This window comes from Planococcus citri, chromosome 1 (assembly GCF_950023065.1).
Source record: "Planococcus citri chromosome 1, ihPlaCitr1.1, whole genome shotgun sequence".
In the NCBI taxonomy this organism is placed as follows: Eukaryota; Metazoa; Arthropoda; class Insecta; order Hemiptera; family Pseudococcidae; genus Planococcus; species Planococcus citri.
Window position 1 is genome coordinate 48,734,293 of NC_088677.1, and position 18,168 is coordinate 48,752,460.

The 18,168-nt window shown below is 33.8% G+C and overlaps 1 protein-coding gene and 1 long non-coding RNA gene across 4 annotated transcripts in view; both read right to left on the bottom strand.

Annotated features, from left to right (window-relative positions):
* The window catches only part of LOC135832459 (uncharacterized), a 224,574-nt gene extending 221,948 nt beyond the window's left edge, over positions 1-2,626 (bottom strand). The window contains exon 1 of the long non-coding RNA XR_010556317.1: positions 2,309-2,626. This is a non-coding gene — a long non-coding RNA (uncharacterized LOC135832459). The remainder of the gene's footprint in view (positions 1-2,308) is intronic.
* A 1,635-nt stretch (positions 2,627-4,261) lies between these two features.
* The window catches only part of unc-5, a 152,226-nt gene continuing 138,319 nt past the window's right edge, over positions 4,262-18,168 (bottom strand). The window contains exons 8-17 of one of the 3 annotated variants that reach the window (XM_065345714.1): positions 9,149-9,295; positions 8,169-8,390; positions 7,513-7,779; positions 7,044-7,213; positions 6,705-6,956; positions 5,476-5,622; positions 5,203-5,400; positions 4,888-4,994; positions 4,701-4,802; positions 4,262-4,603 (exon numbers count right to left, since the gene is read on the bottom strand). In XM_065345714.1, the coding sequence (XP_065201786.1) occupies positions 4,432-4,603; positions 4,701-4,802; positions 4,888-4,994; positions 5,203-5,400; positions 5,476-5,622; positions 6,705-6,956; positions 7,044-7,213; positions 7,513-7,779; positions 8,169-8,390; positions 9,149-9,295 (1,784 nt within the window). In that variant the 3' untranslated portion in view covers positions 4,262-4,431. Of the gene's footprint in view, positions 4,604-4,700; positions 4,803-4,887; positions 4,995-5,202; positions 5,401-5,475; positions 5,623-6,704; positions 6,957-7,043; positions 7,214-7,512; positions 7,780-8,063; positions 8,391-9,148; positions 9,296-18,168 lie in introns of all 3 variants that reach the window. The other 2 variants (XM_065345712.1, XM_065345713.1) reach the window with 2 other exon arrangements.

Consider the following 18,168-nt stretch of genomic DNA (forward strand, 5'->3'; position numbering starts at 1 on the left):
AAAAAGTTCTTAACTTTATATTTTGTTCAGTTTTCCAATTAAAAGTCAAAATACTTTAACTTTTATTTAGAAAAATTCCATGGAAAGTATAAATATCACCATTTGAATTCATGCATTCAATTTAAATTTTCTGTGGAACTTTTCTATGACCACTATAAAGGAAACTTAAAGTTTTAAAATCTGTACGAATTTTTGATTGAGCGAGGTTTTTAGAAGTTTCGGATAATTCAGGTTGATTGACATCTTAATCGGATTGAGGGGGGAGGGGGTCAACAGCAGCTTCAAACTTTTTCCAGGTACGGTATGTGGTAGAAACCTTTTTTTGCGAGTGAGCAAGTGAGCTGAGACAGCAAAAAAATTCTAAAAAAAAAAAGGTCGAAAATACTGGTCAATTTTTTATTGTAAAAACTTGGGACAAAAATTTTTTTTTTTTTTTCAGACAGCACTCCCTTTAACATTAAAAATTTCATGAACAAATTACCCTAGAAAATTGCGCGATGTCTCAAATTGAAGCTTGAGAAATTATCTAATAGAAAGTAAAGTGAATAATTAACTTGACAGTTTCACATTTGAGGACGACAGAAAGTTATTTCCTAATTTTTTTTTGTAGAAATCCGAGTCTGATGAATAATATTTTTTTATCAACTCATGTAGCATCAGGGCACCTGGATTTCATTAAGAACCTGGGCATTTAACCATGCACAACACGTTCAAATTTTTTCCACAGCGCTAGCTAACATTTTACCAGTCCCACCTCCACTCAAACTATATAGGTAAAAACTGTCCCAAGTTGCACCCTGTCCCAAGTTGCTCGATTTTACGGTACCTAATTCGGTACGTGCACTGCAGATAATATAAGGTGATGGAAAAAATTACCTAAATTTAAAAAAAAAGGTGATATGGGTGTATTTGGTTAGTTTAATCGAACATGATCGTGTATTGCATAGACCATATTTTATAAAGGTAAAAACGGGGGTTCATACTACTTGTAGAACAGAAATCAACGAATATTGAAGATGGTCTAAAAATATACTGGAATCTCTTACATAGTTACCTCTAACTAGTAACTACACCTGAGAATAAAGAATATCGATAAAATGCTTAGAGGAGTTCATTATACATTCAAAAATTCGCCAAGATCGAAGCTGTCGTCAAAGCTGGATTAATAGACCTACCAACAAAGCCAGAGGACTATTGTTGAATTTGAGGATAATACGCGTTTGTCTGTTTAAACAGTTCTCGTTATCTAGGTAAGTAAGTATAATATGTACCGGGTGTCCAAAAATAAGGGGTTTTGATATGTTCTGATAAGCCAAAACGGAAAAAGAATTTCCCCAAGTGAACAATCGAGAAAATGTGCTTTTGAATTATTGTTTCGATGCAAAATGAAAGATTCTTTCGTGTTTCATTGAAACAATCACTCAAATGTCCATTTTTTTCATGATTGATTATTTAATTTTCTCATTTTCAAGCAGAGAATTTTCTCTCCTTTTTGATAACATCAAAATCCCTTATTCTTGCACACCCGGTACTTAATCTTACGAATGCACGATTTTAAACTTTTTTGTTTTTCTAAAAATGAATACAATCCGTTGGACCGTTTTTCATGACGTTATCACTTCTCATAGCCAATGCCAATACTTGGGTACTTTACAAAATGAACATGACCATAAATTATTAATTAAGATAAGAAAAGAAGCATTCGCGTAATTCTGACGCACCAATTCAACAACACATGTAATTGATGATTCATAGATTCATGATCAATTTTTTACATTTTTCCCGCAAATTGAGCAAACCAGCAACCAGCTGTGTGGAACTCCATGCATTTACGGTGTAGCGATTAGCGAACGTTACAAATCTTTTCATACGAATTTCACTGAATTTGAGTACTTTTTCTACTGATTGCTGTATGATTAGACTAGAATTAGATTATGAGAATCCAAGGTTGTTGAAATGAACTTTTGTCTCTCATATTCATACGCATTAAATTTCTCTAATTGACTACGATAGATATGGTATTGACTTCATCATAATTATTGATGTCAGCTGTAATGAATTGATTTTCTTTCAGCAGCGCAATCATGTACACTTGAAAATCTCAAATACTTACCTGAGTACATAAATGTACATAGTTACGATTCACGATAATACTCGGAATACACTGGATATTACGAGTAAAACTTTCGCTAAAGATAGCTCAGTTATTCAATTACAATGAAGTTAAAGTAAACTGAGTGTTGAGTGTTGAGTAAGTTCTACAACAGGTAAGATAAGGCAATAATATATAACATAAGCATCTACTCACCATGGCGATGGTTCCGATTCTGATAACTGATAAGGAATTACATGAAACACGTCGACCAATAAAATGTGAAAATATGGCGTAGGTACTTTCCGCTCACACTTTGCTTCAGAAATTAAGATTTCAATATCAATAATTCTGATCAATTTTAAATTACACACATTTTGTCATTTTCCCGAGAATTGCAATTCGCACACGAATGAACAATGAACATCCGAACATCGCGTGTGACACTGATGACTTGATGAGTGATAATTTCTGTTGTAAACAAACAGTACAGGATGATCGAATTCGAAAGATCCTGCACCCACGCGGCCTCCAGGCGTCCAGCCAGGCAAGCCGCAAGACAAGCCTCATCAGTCATCAAGGATTCAAGGTTTCCAAATTTCAACTTTTCATTTTTTTTCTTTCACAAAAAACTAAAAAGGGTTATCCCTCACGGAAAAAAAATAGTAGTTTTTGAAAAATATTAGTACTTTTTGAAAAACTACTACTTGAAAACTACTACTTTTTCTGAAAACTAGTTAAAAATACTACTTTGTTAGTAGTTTTGAAGTAGTAGGGTGGAAGTAGTAATTTTAACTTCCAAAAAGTAGTACTTCCGGAGTACTACATACCTTACTTCAAAAATAGTATACATTCCTACTCTTAGATGAGTTATGTCACAAATCCTACATAAGGATTCAGGAAGAATCTTTCCTTCAAAGTCAAAGTACAATCTTTAGATCTTCGAAGTACAAGTGAACTTTTATTTTTGAATAATTATAAATATTTCAGGAGTTGTTATGTTAGTTTGCAATTTGCATTCGTATAGTTCTGGAGTAGTACTTACTTCGAAACTAGTAGTAAATTAAGCCAAGTACTACTACTACTACTTCAAAAGTAGTAGTTTTTAAGTAGTATTTTTTACTCCGTTAAAAAACTACTACTTGAAAACTACTATTCAAAAAGTACTATTTTTTTCCGCGAGGGATTACGCAAAATAAAACCAAAACGCAATAAACGCATCTATATTTTTTATGATCAGTGTACCAGTCACGGGTCACGGCAGTCACATTCACATTAGAAAATTAAAGCTTGCATTCAGAAAAAAATAAAATAAAAATAAATAAACTTCACTCAATCAAAGTCAAAGTCGTCAAAGATACTACTGGGCCTGGGCTAAATAAAACCTGCATACAGGTTGAGAATTTTGAAGCATTTTTTTGATTTTTTAATTGAAGGCGAAATGAAAATTTTGAAAATAATGAATTCATTATTCAAATTGAAATTTGAATAGATAATTGCTTAATTAATTGAACTCTGAAGTGGGCATTGATTTATCTATTCGGTACTTCAAAAATATGAAACTTTATCTTGTTTATGAGAGAAAAAAACTAAAATTCAGTAGAAATTCATCACGTAACGTGGGTATTGTTTATGAATATGATTCTAAAAAGGTCGCTAGTTGTAGAAAAATATAAAACATAAATATATAAAATTGCCAATTACCTACCATTAACCATTCTCTATAGATATGTAAAATTTGTTTTAAAATTATTTAATCAGGGGCTTCAGTGAAAAAACCAGACACCTCTGGCGATAAAATCCAAGTCCGTGCTTATTTAATTAATCGGTGTTTAATACTTAAATGATGTGCATTTCACTTGTTTGTTTTTAAAAATCTCTTTTGATGTTTTTTTGTTTTTTTTTTGTTTTATCTGCACACTTTTATCGTTGACACTGACAGTCACATTCTCCAGCAAATTATATACGATACGCTTTGCAGTTTCTAAATCTTTAGGTAGATATAAAGCAGTGTTCCACCAAGAAGACCCTTCTACCTTTTGAACTCGTAAGTTTGGAAATTAGCAAAGTAATATTTTTAGCAGTTTTCTTAAAAATCGACCGTTGATGTTTTATGTTGAATCAGTTGAATGAATGTTAGGTACCTACAAGAATATAAATTGCTTCAAATCATTGAAAATTCGCTTTTACTATCACTAAAACAAAGTTCGCATGTGGTAAAATATAAATATAAACATTGTATACAAAAGTACAATATAAAAGTAGGTACGTATATACAAAGAAACAGGTACGTATAAAACTTAAAATTTACAACAGAGATTTCTTTATTTTTTATTTTTTTACAGCCATGGTCCTAATTCTTTTTCGAGTATCGTCGCTGCATCATTCCGTCCCATTATTCGGAATATATTGAGTAACTCGGTGATAGCAGTTGGTTCTCGATGTCTTGCTTCCCAAATATCCAATATATGATCGGTAGGGCTTGGTTTGGTAGCAAAATAATTGATATATCTGGAACAGAAATCGTAATTTTATTAATTCGCATGTAATTAATTCAGAAGGAAAAAAATGAGTTTACATCACCACCAAAATAAATCATATAGCGTACCTATCTATATTTAATTTTTGGGCAAGCATCCTCCAGTCATTACATCTAGCGTTGGGAGGATCTAAACATTGGCACAATTGTTTTCTTAATGACTTGCTAAATCTGTAACAGTTTTAAAATACCAACATGTAAAATCATGCTGTCAACATTAATCTCTGATTTTAAATTTTTTGAAATACTGTCTCACCTAAATGGTAATTGATCACATGTTGTAACACTTGATCCACAGCCACTACTACTAGTTACTGTTCTGGTTGGTCTACTATTTACACTAAGAACTGGACTGTTAGGAACCTTTAAAAAAATCAGATTTTATTAATTGCACACACAATATCGTATAATAAAAATGCTAAAATGGCGGAGAAAATGAAAAATCTCTCACTTCTTTATAACATTATCATTATTTTTATTTTTTCTAAAAATAAGCAATTTTTTAGCGTTTTAGAAAAAAAAAGCTGTTTCAAAATTAAGGTAGTTATTTTTGATAAATATATTCAATTACCAACGACGAGGAAGATGAAGAAGAATCACTTAAAACGTCTGCATTCACCCTAAACATTTGTCTATGAGTTTGACAGCCTTTTTGTAGAGCTAATATTCTAAATGCGACTAAACTAGCGTTTCTATCTATCCTCTCTAATGTAAATGAACAGTGTAAATTATTTTGCGTGGAATTCCATATATGATGAAATGGTATTTCCTGTAAAAGTTGAAGGGACACGTGTTTATATCATTCAGATTGAAAGTCAACTTGTATTATTTTCTCTTAACGTACTTGATAATCAGATTGTGGTTTACATCTCCAGCCATAAGATACATCTTCGATATTTAAACAGAGGTTCGCTCCTCCGTCTTGAAACAACAGACCTTTTGGTTTATCTACTAAAGTGCCGCCTAATTTACGTTCGGTTTGTATCACTCCCTGAAAAATATAATAATAACACCAATGTTTCATCATTGCTTGTTTAAAAAATTTTCAAGCTCGTATTGAATGAAAAAAAGAAAAAAAAAAAAAATAGGTAGGTATTATAAGTAAGTATGAAGCTTTTGTAGGCTGCTTCATAATGTCGATGAAACAATTATATGAACCCGACATTCAAGAAATTTGAAGAAGAAATGCATGTAAATCTGGCCATCACCCACCAATGATCATATTAAAAATAAAAATAATAAAATATGGAAAAAATATATGTCTCAGAATTTTGTAAATACATTTTCAATCTCTAGGATCTAGGTATATTTCTTATATGTATCTATTATGTATTGTAGATAGGTATGTAAGTATTTAATTTTATGCAATAATTTTGTCAAACAAATTTTTTTTAATTCAGTAGGTACTTATACACCGATTTGTAGCAAAGTAGGTATCCACCTACAAAGTTAACGTGAAACATTTTCAAATCATAAGATCTTTTCAATTTTACTTTCATTAACACCAATGTTTCATCATTGCTTGTTTAAAAAATTTTCAAGCTCGTATTGAATGAAAAAAAGAAAAAAAAAAATAGGTAGGTATTATAAGTAAGTATGAAGCTTTTGTAGGCTGCTTCATAATGTCGATGAAACAATTATATGAACCCGACATTCAAGAAATTTGAAGAAGAAATGCATGTAAATCTGGCCATCACCCACCAATGATCATATTAAAAATAAAAATAATAAAATATGGAAAAAATATATGTCTCAGAATTTTGTAAATACATTTTCAATCTCTAGGATCTAGGTATATTTCTTATATGTATCTATTATGTATTGTAGGTAGGTATGTAAGTATTTAATTTTATGCAATAATTTTGTCAAACAAATTTTTTTTAATTCAGTAGGTACTTATACACCGATTTGTAGCAAAGTAGGTATCCACCTACAAAGTTAACGTGAAACATTTTCAAATCATAAGATCTTTTCAATTTTACTTTCATTAAAAAATCGTAAATTTACTCATCCGAAATTTGAAAAAAAATGGAGTGATATCAGCATTATAAATAAAATGGTACGTTTACGTACCTCTAAAGACGGTTTTGTATCTTCTATAACGTAAACTCTGACACTGTATTCTAATAAATTTGACGATTGCGTAGGTGATACGCCGAATACAGCTAGTCTCAGATGTTTGACTGGCTTGGTAATTAAAGGTGTCGCCGCCTCTCCTATTAATACGAATCTTGTAAACGTTTCCGTTACTAAAAACACTTCATTATGATCGACTTGAGTAAATACAGGAGTATTTATCGTCTCTTCTCCCAAAGTGACAACTTTCTGTTGATGAAAGAGTACGAAAAAAAACAGGTTATTAGATTTGAAAATAGTTAAAATCACGTGATGATGTTTCATTACAGAACGTACCTGCCAAATTGGAGCTGTGTTTTCGACGGAACAGTCGCTTTTCAGTACTGATATGTTCCAAGGACCATATTTAAGACTGGCGCAATGTTGAAAGCTGATAATGACTGGTCTTTTGAACGTGTACCCAGTTGGACTGCACATTACGATTGGACTTAATTGCGTTTGTTTGTCTGTAGGTAAGTAATTTATAAATAGCAATGAAAAGTGCAATTGAATACCTAGAATTACATCTTCCACAACGAGTAAATAATATCTAAAAACGAAACAAATTTTTAAACCTCAGAATATTATTCGAAATGTATTTTGGCGGAAAAAATTCGCATGAGGAAACTGAAAAACGATTCAACTACCCATAATTATAATTGAGGAAAACGTAACTTTGTATTTCGACCAAAATGTTTTTTTTTTGTTTTTTGTTTTCAATTAAATAGTACAAGTTATGATCAGTATTTTACAGATGAAAATTTACCAGATAATCGAGGACGATGTTTATCTTCTTGCAGAACGGACAGCATCACTTCTTGTTTATATCCACGACCAATAGCACCTTCGGGTATAGTTAGAAAGACGTTTAAATCAGGTAATGCGAGCCGACCGCCGGAACTGGAAACGTTACTCGAGACTGAGAAATTCCCATACTCCACATTCTCGCAGTGATACGGATATTGAGAGTGCGCCATTGAGCAGCTCTTACTACTGTTGGATAAATCATAACACGAATCTTGACGTGACGGAGCTGCAACACGTAACACAAGCTACAATTATTTTCAAAAGTCTTCATAAACGTATAAGTTTTCTCCTTCATAAACTAGAACACCCTTCCAAAGCTTCAACTCTGGCCGTCATCCTGACAAACCATCATACGTTCATTTTTTTTTTCTTATCAATTTAACATAAAAGGTTCTAAGTTCCCTATATCTACGGTAAATCTCTCGAGAATGCATCGGACGTATAACGTCGAAATGACATTCCATCAAAGATGACTGCCAGTTCATCTTATGTCTAAAAAGTACTACTAACACGAACATGTAAAACTGCTGAGACTGCGATTTGATTCGGATGACTTGGATGTGGTATGAGTATCTGCTTGAACAGAAGCTGTTGAGGAGGTAGTCGGCGAGTTACCGGTAACGTTATTTAAATATGGCACATCGTAATGATGTTCGCTGCAGGTCTTCGCTAAATTGTATTTGTTCTGGTCGCAGAAAGGGTATTCGTAGCAGGACGGTATCGATAGAGGTACAACGACTGTGTGATTCACATTGGTTGCTTGATGGTCTGGAGTATGTTGTTGCAAACAGTGGTAACTTTTTTTATCATCTTCGGTGAAAAATTCCGGATGAAAATCTGTCAACCGATAAAATACAAGAGTTTAGAGAGGTTACGTGGTTTAAATATGTTATCGCCTCGTTAATGAGGACAAATTTGGTTTAATTAGACGTGTGTTTCGTATCTAATTTACGTCATATTGCACCAGACGAAAAAAAAAAGATGTTGGGCGCAACGTACTTGCACCAAGAATGTCGAGCGTACAAGCTATGAAATTATTATTTTTACTTCAAAGTAAATCCGGACGCATAAATAATTCAAAGACAATTACGTAGGTACATTACGTAGCGAAGCGAATATTATTTATTGAGTAATTTGAATATTTTTCTTTATTTGCATCTAACGTGTATTCCAATTTCTTGCGTCGTTCGTTTTAATTATTTTTCATTCTAGTATGAAGAAGGCATAAATTCTAGATAAGTATTCAGAGCAGAGATGATGCATTTTTTGTAACAATACTCGTAGGTATTTACTTATTATTTGCATTGGTTCGCATTTTACCCTACCTAGTTATCGATACAGATTTCTAGAATACAGATTTGTATTGGGTAGGTACCTAGGTATTTACTAGTTACTACACTACCTACTTCTGATCTGGTACATAATACCAATAATGAGTTAATTTTCGAATTGTTCTAGACTTAATGTAAAAAAGTGCCTTTATTTATGTATTTCAGATACCAAAGTATCCGAGAGTGTTTAATGGCGGGATTTCAGTTTTCTCTTATTCTTCCGGAACGATTAAGTAGGTATCACATTATGCTTAGCATACTCACCAGAATTGGCCATATTATACATGCTGTGATCTCTGTCCTTCCGCTTCAATAATCTAATAACTAAGGCAATAACAACGGTAAACATGGAAAAGGCTACAGCTAAGCCGACGTACAGAGGAACATTAGATCGAACATCGGATCTAGAAGCTGCAACAGAAAGGGTAAGAAACACTCGTAAAAACTTCAATAAATAAATCTAAAACTACTCGATACCAAACTAATAATAAATTAAGTTTCGCCGAAAAATTACCTCGCAAAATATCAGCTCTCGAATGAAACGAGTGAGCGACTCATAGGCGTGTTTTTAGGCAAAAAAATTTATATTTACGACGCGCTCGAGACTAAAAAGACGGCATTTTCTAAGTGTAACGGGATTTGGAAGTCCTCAAATTCGACGCATATTTTATGATTTATTAGCGAATATTTCAAACATGTTATATTTTCGATACGTGAAACACAGTCGTATACGTAAAAAAAAAAGGCATATCCTGGTATTAAAACCCTTCAATTCCAACTAGATACCGTACAAAGGTTCGATAGGTACTTTTACAAAGAAATTCTGAAATTCCATGCTTATAAACGAACTTAAATACCGACATTTCGATAGGTAGGTACGTTGGATATTTGGATCGGACAGTTACGTAGAGGGCGTCAGTGAGCTGCTATCATGTAAGTACATTGTACACATTTTCAGATGGGGCTTTTGGTAAGTCAAGCCGTATGGTATCCTAAATAAGCTCAATATTTGCAACTCGCAACCTACAACTTGCAACTCAATCAAACGATTTTGATTTAGTTGCTGCGCAATTTCAACCAATAACTAAGCAACTTCTTATCAAAAATTAGAAGTTGCGAGTTGCAAGTTGTAGTCTAGGTATACATTATGTAGGAATACCAAGGAATGCCCTTTTTCAACCGCATTTACGAAAACATTGATTTCAACGGTTAAAAGTGAAAAAATAATTCAATAAGTACACAATATTATTTTTATGATTGTTATTGCAGACTAATAGTGATCGAATCATATTTCACTTCATCACTTCTATCTTGTAAAATCGATGTTTTGGTAAAATACGATTATACGATTAGAAAAACCCCGTCTAAAGCTGGCACACTAGCGAATGCCCTGTCCGAAATTTATATACTTCCAATTTTCTTCTACATTATTTGTACAAAGGACGAGCTCTTCGACTGAGTACTGAGTAGGTCTAGGTAAGTGTGGGTACGTAATTCGCGAATTTACGTTTGCTTGGATCACTGTTGCTTTTGTCTGAAAAGGGGATCCATACAGGCGAGTGCATTGACCAATCGGATTACAGTTACAAATTTACAACGCAAAAATTGATAATTCAGTGGCCAACAATTTTTTTTTTACTCAACAACATCAAACCATCAAAGGACTCTTCTTGTTCATAATGCTCATACACTACTTATTTTTCTCATTTTTGTTGAATACGCGTTTCTAGCACCAACAATTTTTTCAATTACGTACTCAAATTCGAATTATTCAGTTGAAAATTCTAGTTGAAAAATATTCACTATAAAAAAATATCGCGTTCTCATCACCAAAATTATCACAATTTGCTCAGTATTCCTTTTTCAGCAACTTTATATGAAAATCCGTCAGATGTCAGCCACTTTGCGTGAATTCGCGAATAAACGCCACGTTTTAAACTTACGCATCAAGCATCGAGTTGTAATTTAAGGAAAAAGGAAAAATCGCCAAATACCATATTCTCGAAACGTTTCCCATTTCTTATCGTATTTATCGTGATCAAACACCATAATTCTTCATTCTTACGCGCTCGTATACCTAAAGGTGTTTAAAAACTACCATTCATTCGCACCGCGCTCGCCGGAGCCACCGCCACCTTCATCGCGGTCGTAGCCTCGCTTTCTTGTTTCTATATAAAGTAAGTTTTAACATGCGAACACCTCCTTGTCGCCACTTCACCCCACATCAACGAAGGCTTGTGTTTTTAAGTGTTATCAACCAACATTAAACATTTACATTGTGAACTTTTCCTCTTTCTATGATTAATTTATATTTCGTTCAACACCTAACAAATTTTAACACGAAAAAAGGCCTTTTTATTATCTCACCGTAATCAAAGCGTCAAAGACACGACTTGTACATTCTTGTTTTGCATATGCGTATGCAGTGCACATAAACATCCTCTCGATTAATCGACTTGGTAATTTATTAACTCTCGAATTGCCCAAAAATTTATGTACATTTGTCATGAATTTTATGTCAATATCCTTAAAACCATATTTTTTCTATTAATTACTTACTTACCTATCTATTTTTTCAAGGGAAGATGAAAGGGAAAAGTCCAAAATTGAAAACGAAGTAATTTACGAAGAAACAATAAACTAAAATTAATAGTCGAACTTATTCAAAGTTTTTGATACGCCAGGGCTCGGATAGGTACCTCAGTTCTTTTTTTCAGAAAAATAAATAACTAAATAAATAAACTGTGATGCAATAAGCATCACGAAAGACATGAAACGGCGCTTGTGAGGTCAAATTTGTATGCTATCAAATTATACAGAGGTCCTTCAAAAAGACCTCGCCAAAAAAAACTTCACCAACTGTATGAAGAAGAGAGCGGAAGACCTCTGAAGCAGCCCTTGACAAGTACATACAACATTGCAAAAGAAAAATTACAAAATACCTACCTAATTCTGTGAAAATCTCGAAATTGATTTTTCGGGCGAAAACAATACTTTTCTGACAACGCTACACGTTGGTCGGAAAGTAAAAAAAATTTTGAATTTCAAAAAAATGAACATATTTTCAAAGGTAGATACGCGTACCTTAAATTCAAAAGACTCTTCAAAGTTTTATTCACATCGACGGTGTTTCGTAAAGAGGGCCAAACCACATTATTCAGTTTGGCCCTTTTCATCTTTTCGACTCTGGCTGTTAAGGAATCACATCACTCAGGTTTCACTCTGTAACTATGTGTTTTTATAACATTCTAGTGATTCTGGTAAAAATTTATTACGTTTCCACATTACTATTTTATTATTTATCAAGTTTTTAGAAGTAAGTAGGTAAAGCTTTCTAATCTTATCATAATTCCAAGTCGAAAGTAAGAAATTTTCATTCTTCCTTTTTTCTCTATCGTTTTTCAATTCAGCCTCGTGGAATAAAACTGAAAAAGAGATCTTATGAAGAGAAATGGTCAGTTTTTTATTTTTCTCGCGTTACACTTTCGCTGTCAGCTTTATTTTTGATTTAACTAACGATACGGACTCGAGTAATTTTCAAAATACATAGGTGAGCGGTTGAGCACTTGGAATTAAAATTGTTGGTAGAGGTAATATCGTTTTAGAGTTTGGTTTACGGTTAGGTTAGCTGTAGCTGCTAGGTATGGCGATTAGAGAACGTTAACCCTCCATTAAATTTGAACGTTGTTTAGAACATAATTTAGGTAGGTAGTCGATTAAAGGCTATTTGCGAGCTAACACGTGTGTTTGATATCATACGCTGAACAACAACAACGAGCTCCTAAATAAGTACAATGTATGTAGGTACCTCTATACCTACATACATAGTGTGTACTTTCTTGTTTATTGAATTTTCTTTGCTTTTTCAGAATTTTAATCGCTTGAAAACATTCTTGATATGATTTTGACTGAAGAATCATTCGTTTAAAGAGATTTTTAAATCAAATTTCACCAACATACACTTCGAATAAAAAGAAGTTTATTCCCTCAAGCCTTCGAGATTTGTTTTTGATTCTATTGTTTTTTTTTGTCTCGCGCTCTTGTTGTAGCCTACTTGAAAACATTCTTCGTTCAAATGAAATGAAAAAAAAAAAGATGTTTTATAAATACAAATAGTTAGCGTCTTCGAAACGATTAATCCATCACCGCGAGATGGTATTAATGAAGTTTCAAATATCCGAATTCACCCCTCCTTCCATTGAAAAAAAATCTTCAACATCATTAATCATTTATGCAGGTTGAAAAAATAAACTCGGGATGTAAGGAAAAAAAATTGCACGTAAAAATTTCTTCCAATTTATCGACCAAGTTTCGAGTAGTTATTCTGAAGAACAATTTATTCGCGTGAAAAACGGTCTCGTTAATCATAAAAGGTGTTGAATTTACTTGTCAAAATATATAGCTTTAGCAAAATATCCTCGTATGTCGGTCAAAGTTATATATCTCATGAATAATGAAAGTTATTAATCCGCTTTCTGCGCAAATATACCAGCCGTTTTTTTTTTTTATTATCAAAATTAATAAAACAACCATAGCGGTTTGAAACAGGAAGAAACAGATTGTGGTGCATGAGGCGGTGGTAGGAATTTTTTTTCTTCATTTATTATTATTCTGTTTATTCAAAGTATTTTCACTTTAACGCCTTCTATTCATTTTAATTTTTTCGCAGTATTTTAAAAATAAATAAACCGCAAGACAAACGCATATTTTCTTGCTTTTATTTTAAAAATATTTTATCTTACCTCTGACAGTGTTTTTTCATCTGGGATGCATCTACTCCCAGAGAGTAAGATGGAAAGAGCTAGCGTGGTTTTTCTTCTTATTTATTTTTTTTAATGACGACGATTATTCATTTCTTTAATTGTTTTTCGGCGGATAGAAAAGAGAAAAACGTCTTAACAGCCGTCGAAGGGGTGTAATTTCATAAAATGTTTCACCCTTCATTTTTCTAAATAAAGGTTTTCTTCGCAGACTATGCTGTTATAGGGAGAGGATTACATCGATCCCGTTAATTAAAATTCAAACCACTATCTAACGCGATTTACCGACTAAATTTAAATGGATCTTCGCTCGCGTTTCATGGGCAAAACTTGCATCTGTTTTAGACGTGAAATGAATGCGATTTGGTGCGATACGAAGAGTGGCCATGCTGTCTGCGCGTAAACTATGTTTTTCAGAAGGGGCGACAACATCAGACCGCAGGTTAATTGCGAATTTGCCACAAGATGTGAAAAAGTTTGATGTAAATTCGTTTACATTTGATTACACAGTTGTGTTGCTGTAGCAGAACAGACAGAAAAAATCTACAATAATAAAGTACAAGTGAATGAGGAGCGACGAGCGACTTCCAAGAGAAAATTTTATTTTCCAAGTTTTATTATAAAAGCCGGATTCCTCTGATTTCCGGCTTTATTTGTAACTTTCTTCTGTCGGTTAGGTATTTTTCGGTGTATAGAAATTTAAACAACGATGGTATAATTTCGCTTTGTAAAAAAAAAAAAAAAAAAAAAAGTAAAAAAGTTTTTTACGTAGGTATAGGTACGACGATGTCGTCGACGATTTTATTCGTATACAGAGTTCGTCGTACATGTAGGTGATTCTTTATGTGATATTCTATCCCGCCTTGTGAAGATTATCTGAAATACGACGCTCGGCTGGTTTAATTTTCATTAATTAAGAACAAAAGGACATTAAAATGTTTTAGAGCATTTTCTCATCGTCGTCGGTTTTGTTCGTTATTATCATTTTATTCGCATTTTGTTTTTCGGATTCGTCTGCTCTTCTACTCCCTTTCTGGTTTACCTCTTGATGACGACTGTTGGAAATATTCGCGCTCGTTTGCACGTCAACGATGAAATTATAATCCATCTCGAAAAACTTGTACGAATTAGCGTATCGACTGTGTATAGCGTGAAAATTTCTATACAAGGTGAAGGCGGAAATGGAGGTGTTAGGCTGACTGATGCTTTGTGTTTTGGCATTTTTCATTCGCGTGAAATGACGAGAAATAATGTCAACTTTTTAGCATGTTAAATTCGGAGGTATTGTCGCGATTTAGTAATACCAGATTTAAATTTGTGAAATGTATCTGTATTTCGCGTTGACGATGGGTATTAAATGCGATATGGTCGGATTTAACGGTTCGTAGAGAAAGAATTAAAAGTTTATCGAGAGATATGGGAAATAAAGAACAGAATTGGGGAGAATTCTAGATTTTATGTGAGTTTGTAGTACTTATCCACACGAAGATGGGCGGGGATAATTTAATAATGAAATAAGAGAAAAAATTTTAAAAAGTGGATATAGAACTGCCGGTATAAGTCCAGCAAGAGAAGAAAAATCTGCTTTGTGAATGGATAGGTATAGTTTTTGACATGGTTAAAAAAAGTGGATTTTTAGAACTGGAGTACCTAATATTTCCGAAAAATTATTGAAGGCTCAAGATCGGCTCGAAAGTGGCAGCAATTGATTAGAAAGGATGGCGGGGAGATGAATCAACTTAAGCTTTGTTAACCGATTTCAAGATTTTTATTTTCAAATGTATATTTCCGAATCGCAAACGAAAAAACTAGGTAAATAGTGAACGAAAAAATTGTATTCAACGTGTAATATTTTTCAACGAGTGTCTCGATCCTTGGAATTCAAAATTCATTCGAAAGAAATCGAACGAATCGTTTAAAAGATGGTTAAAATTGAAAAGATTCCCCTCGTATTTTTAAGCTCACTAAAAACAAGCCAGCGATAATGCACGTGCATCTACGTACAGGAGCGAGCGCAAGGGGAGGGGAAAAATCAACTCTTTCGTAACATTCGCAGCGGCATTTCATCGTAAATTTTTGTTTAGCTCGCGAAAGACGATAATTTTTGTACAATTTAAATTGCAAATGCGTTAATGCGGCGAAAATAATGAATATCTCTATTTCACCAACAATACACGAATACTTATACGCGATTCGTAAAATTAATTGGAAGTCGCGAGGCTGCGACGATACTACGGACGCTTACAGGAGAGTAAATTTTCCAGGACGTGGCACATCGAGTCTACTGCGGAATTTTTTTTAAACATTGTATACTTTTTAATATTCTCATCTTGAATGCGTCATTTTTGCTGGTTTGATTATTCCAGAAGTATTTGCGGAAAATTCGAGACGATATTTCATTTCGAAATGATAAAGAATTTGTGTATATTGTTGTTGTTCAATAAAATATGTTTTTTTTTTTTTTTTTTTTTGAAAATGTGTACAATAAGCTGAGCTGAAGGTTCTCTTATTCCCGTATATGAATATTCGTTACGACGTGTTCGAGTTCGGGTTTCTCGTATATTTTAGGCATTTTTTTCCTCCAGTTTTCTACAACACTCGTATGTACATGTACCATGTATAAGCGAGTATATAGAAATTGAATGGCACAGCGGTGCTCATCTTGTCTTGATTATTATACCGCGTTTCGTGTATCTATTATCAGACAGTAATTGCCTGTTTTTTTCCTTATTTTTTTTTCTCGGGGGTACTCGCAGTGACATTTGCAGTCTTTTGCTGAAACCCTGTACGAGATGTCATTTTATTTCTTTTCAAGTTAGGTTATTTCCTCGCGAATAATTCATTGGAGCTGGTTTACGTTCACATTCCACTGTACGTTTTCCGCATCCTTTTAAACTGCATATAAAAGGAAGGGAGTTGGGGAATAAAAAACCTTTGGACGGATACGTCGCATCGGGTCGTCGTTTTCGTCGAAAGGGCGAAAGTTTTCACTTATGCAATGTAGGTACTATAGGACAGACGTGGCGGCGCGGCGGAGAAATCACTCGCGTCTTTTCTGTTCTCTCTGTTGCGGTACGTAAGTCGCTGGTGAAACGCGAACGCGGGCGCGGGCTGTTTTCACAAAAGGAGAATTCTTGTTTTGCGAAATCTCCCTCACATATACATGTATAGAAAGAAGAGCTCTCGCTGTGTAAGGGAAATGGTACACGTAGAACTAGCGTATAACGCGAAGAAAGAGAGCAACGTGTCGTATATATTATGTTTATTATCAAAAGTTGGCCTGAAAAAGATATCTTTAAGTTATGGCATCTTTAATTCATCTTTTGTACGATATTATGGCTTGCTAAGGTAAGCACACATTGCGGCGAAAAAGTGGAACCGCTTTTAAAAACAAATCGCTACCATGAAGTTGAAAGCGTCGTCGTCGTCGTCGTCGTTGTGCTTTTAAGCAGCCGATGCGATGCGATGCGATGCGATGCCAGCGTAGACGTGTAAAAAGCCATCTATTTTCATTGCGCCGCTGTGAAGGTATGCGGAGTGGAGTGGCGTGAAAAGAAAAAGGGCGTTATTTTCCTAAATATTAATCTTAGAAAAACGAATTGATTTATGATCGCATGCGGTTTTCAACGCATTCTTAAGTGATTTTCACTGTCTTCTCGATAGCACACGTTTCGAATAATTTTTTTACACCAGTGCGTACCTACCCTCTGTATACCCTTTAGTTTCATTTTTTTTTATCGCCGTTTATAATGTCGTACTTCTGCGTTTAATAGATTTACCCTCGAGTGCGAAGTGCTCTAAATTGGTGTTGGAAATTGTTGACGAATTTTGATACGTTATCGTTAAATTGATTACCCACTCTCATACCTATCGATTTGCCCAAACATTAATTTCAGAACTTCGAACAATTAAACATAGACGTATGAGTACAAATACCTATATAATGTACTGTACATTTTTTATCTGGCGTGTTTTGACCGTAGGTATATAGTCAAACTTTTACAGAACATTAGAAATTGGAAATTTTATTCTCTATTGGCTTCTCATAAATTTCTCCGAATGTGATTATTTTTCACGGAAAATGGCAAAAACGTATGAAAAAAGAAATTTAGTCAAACCCTAGTGATGAAATTTTTCAGTTGCTGCCTCACTTCACCAATCAACTTCTCAATGGAGAGCAAATACGAGTAATTTAAATTTTTGTTAGGAACCCCAGTATTACAAGGGAAGTATCCCCACCGGTGCAAACATTTTCAAAAACGACAAAAAGGAATCGAAACATGATTCCAAAAATATACTGCAGCAAAAATTTCAAATGCTTAAATTCATTTTTCGATTTTTGGAAAATTTTTGAAAATTTAAAATCGGCACATTCCTCACCGAAAATTCGATCAAATTGGCATAAAAGGCTGAAATTCGGATTGCAACCATCTTTCGACCTCCCGAGTTGATTGGCGATGGTTTCGAACCGTCATATTTCCGAACTTTCAGGTTTTCGAAAAAAATGCTGTGGTAGGGTGAAAA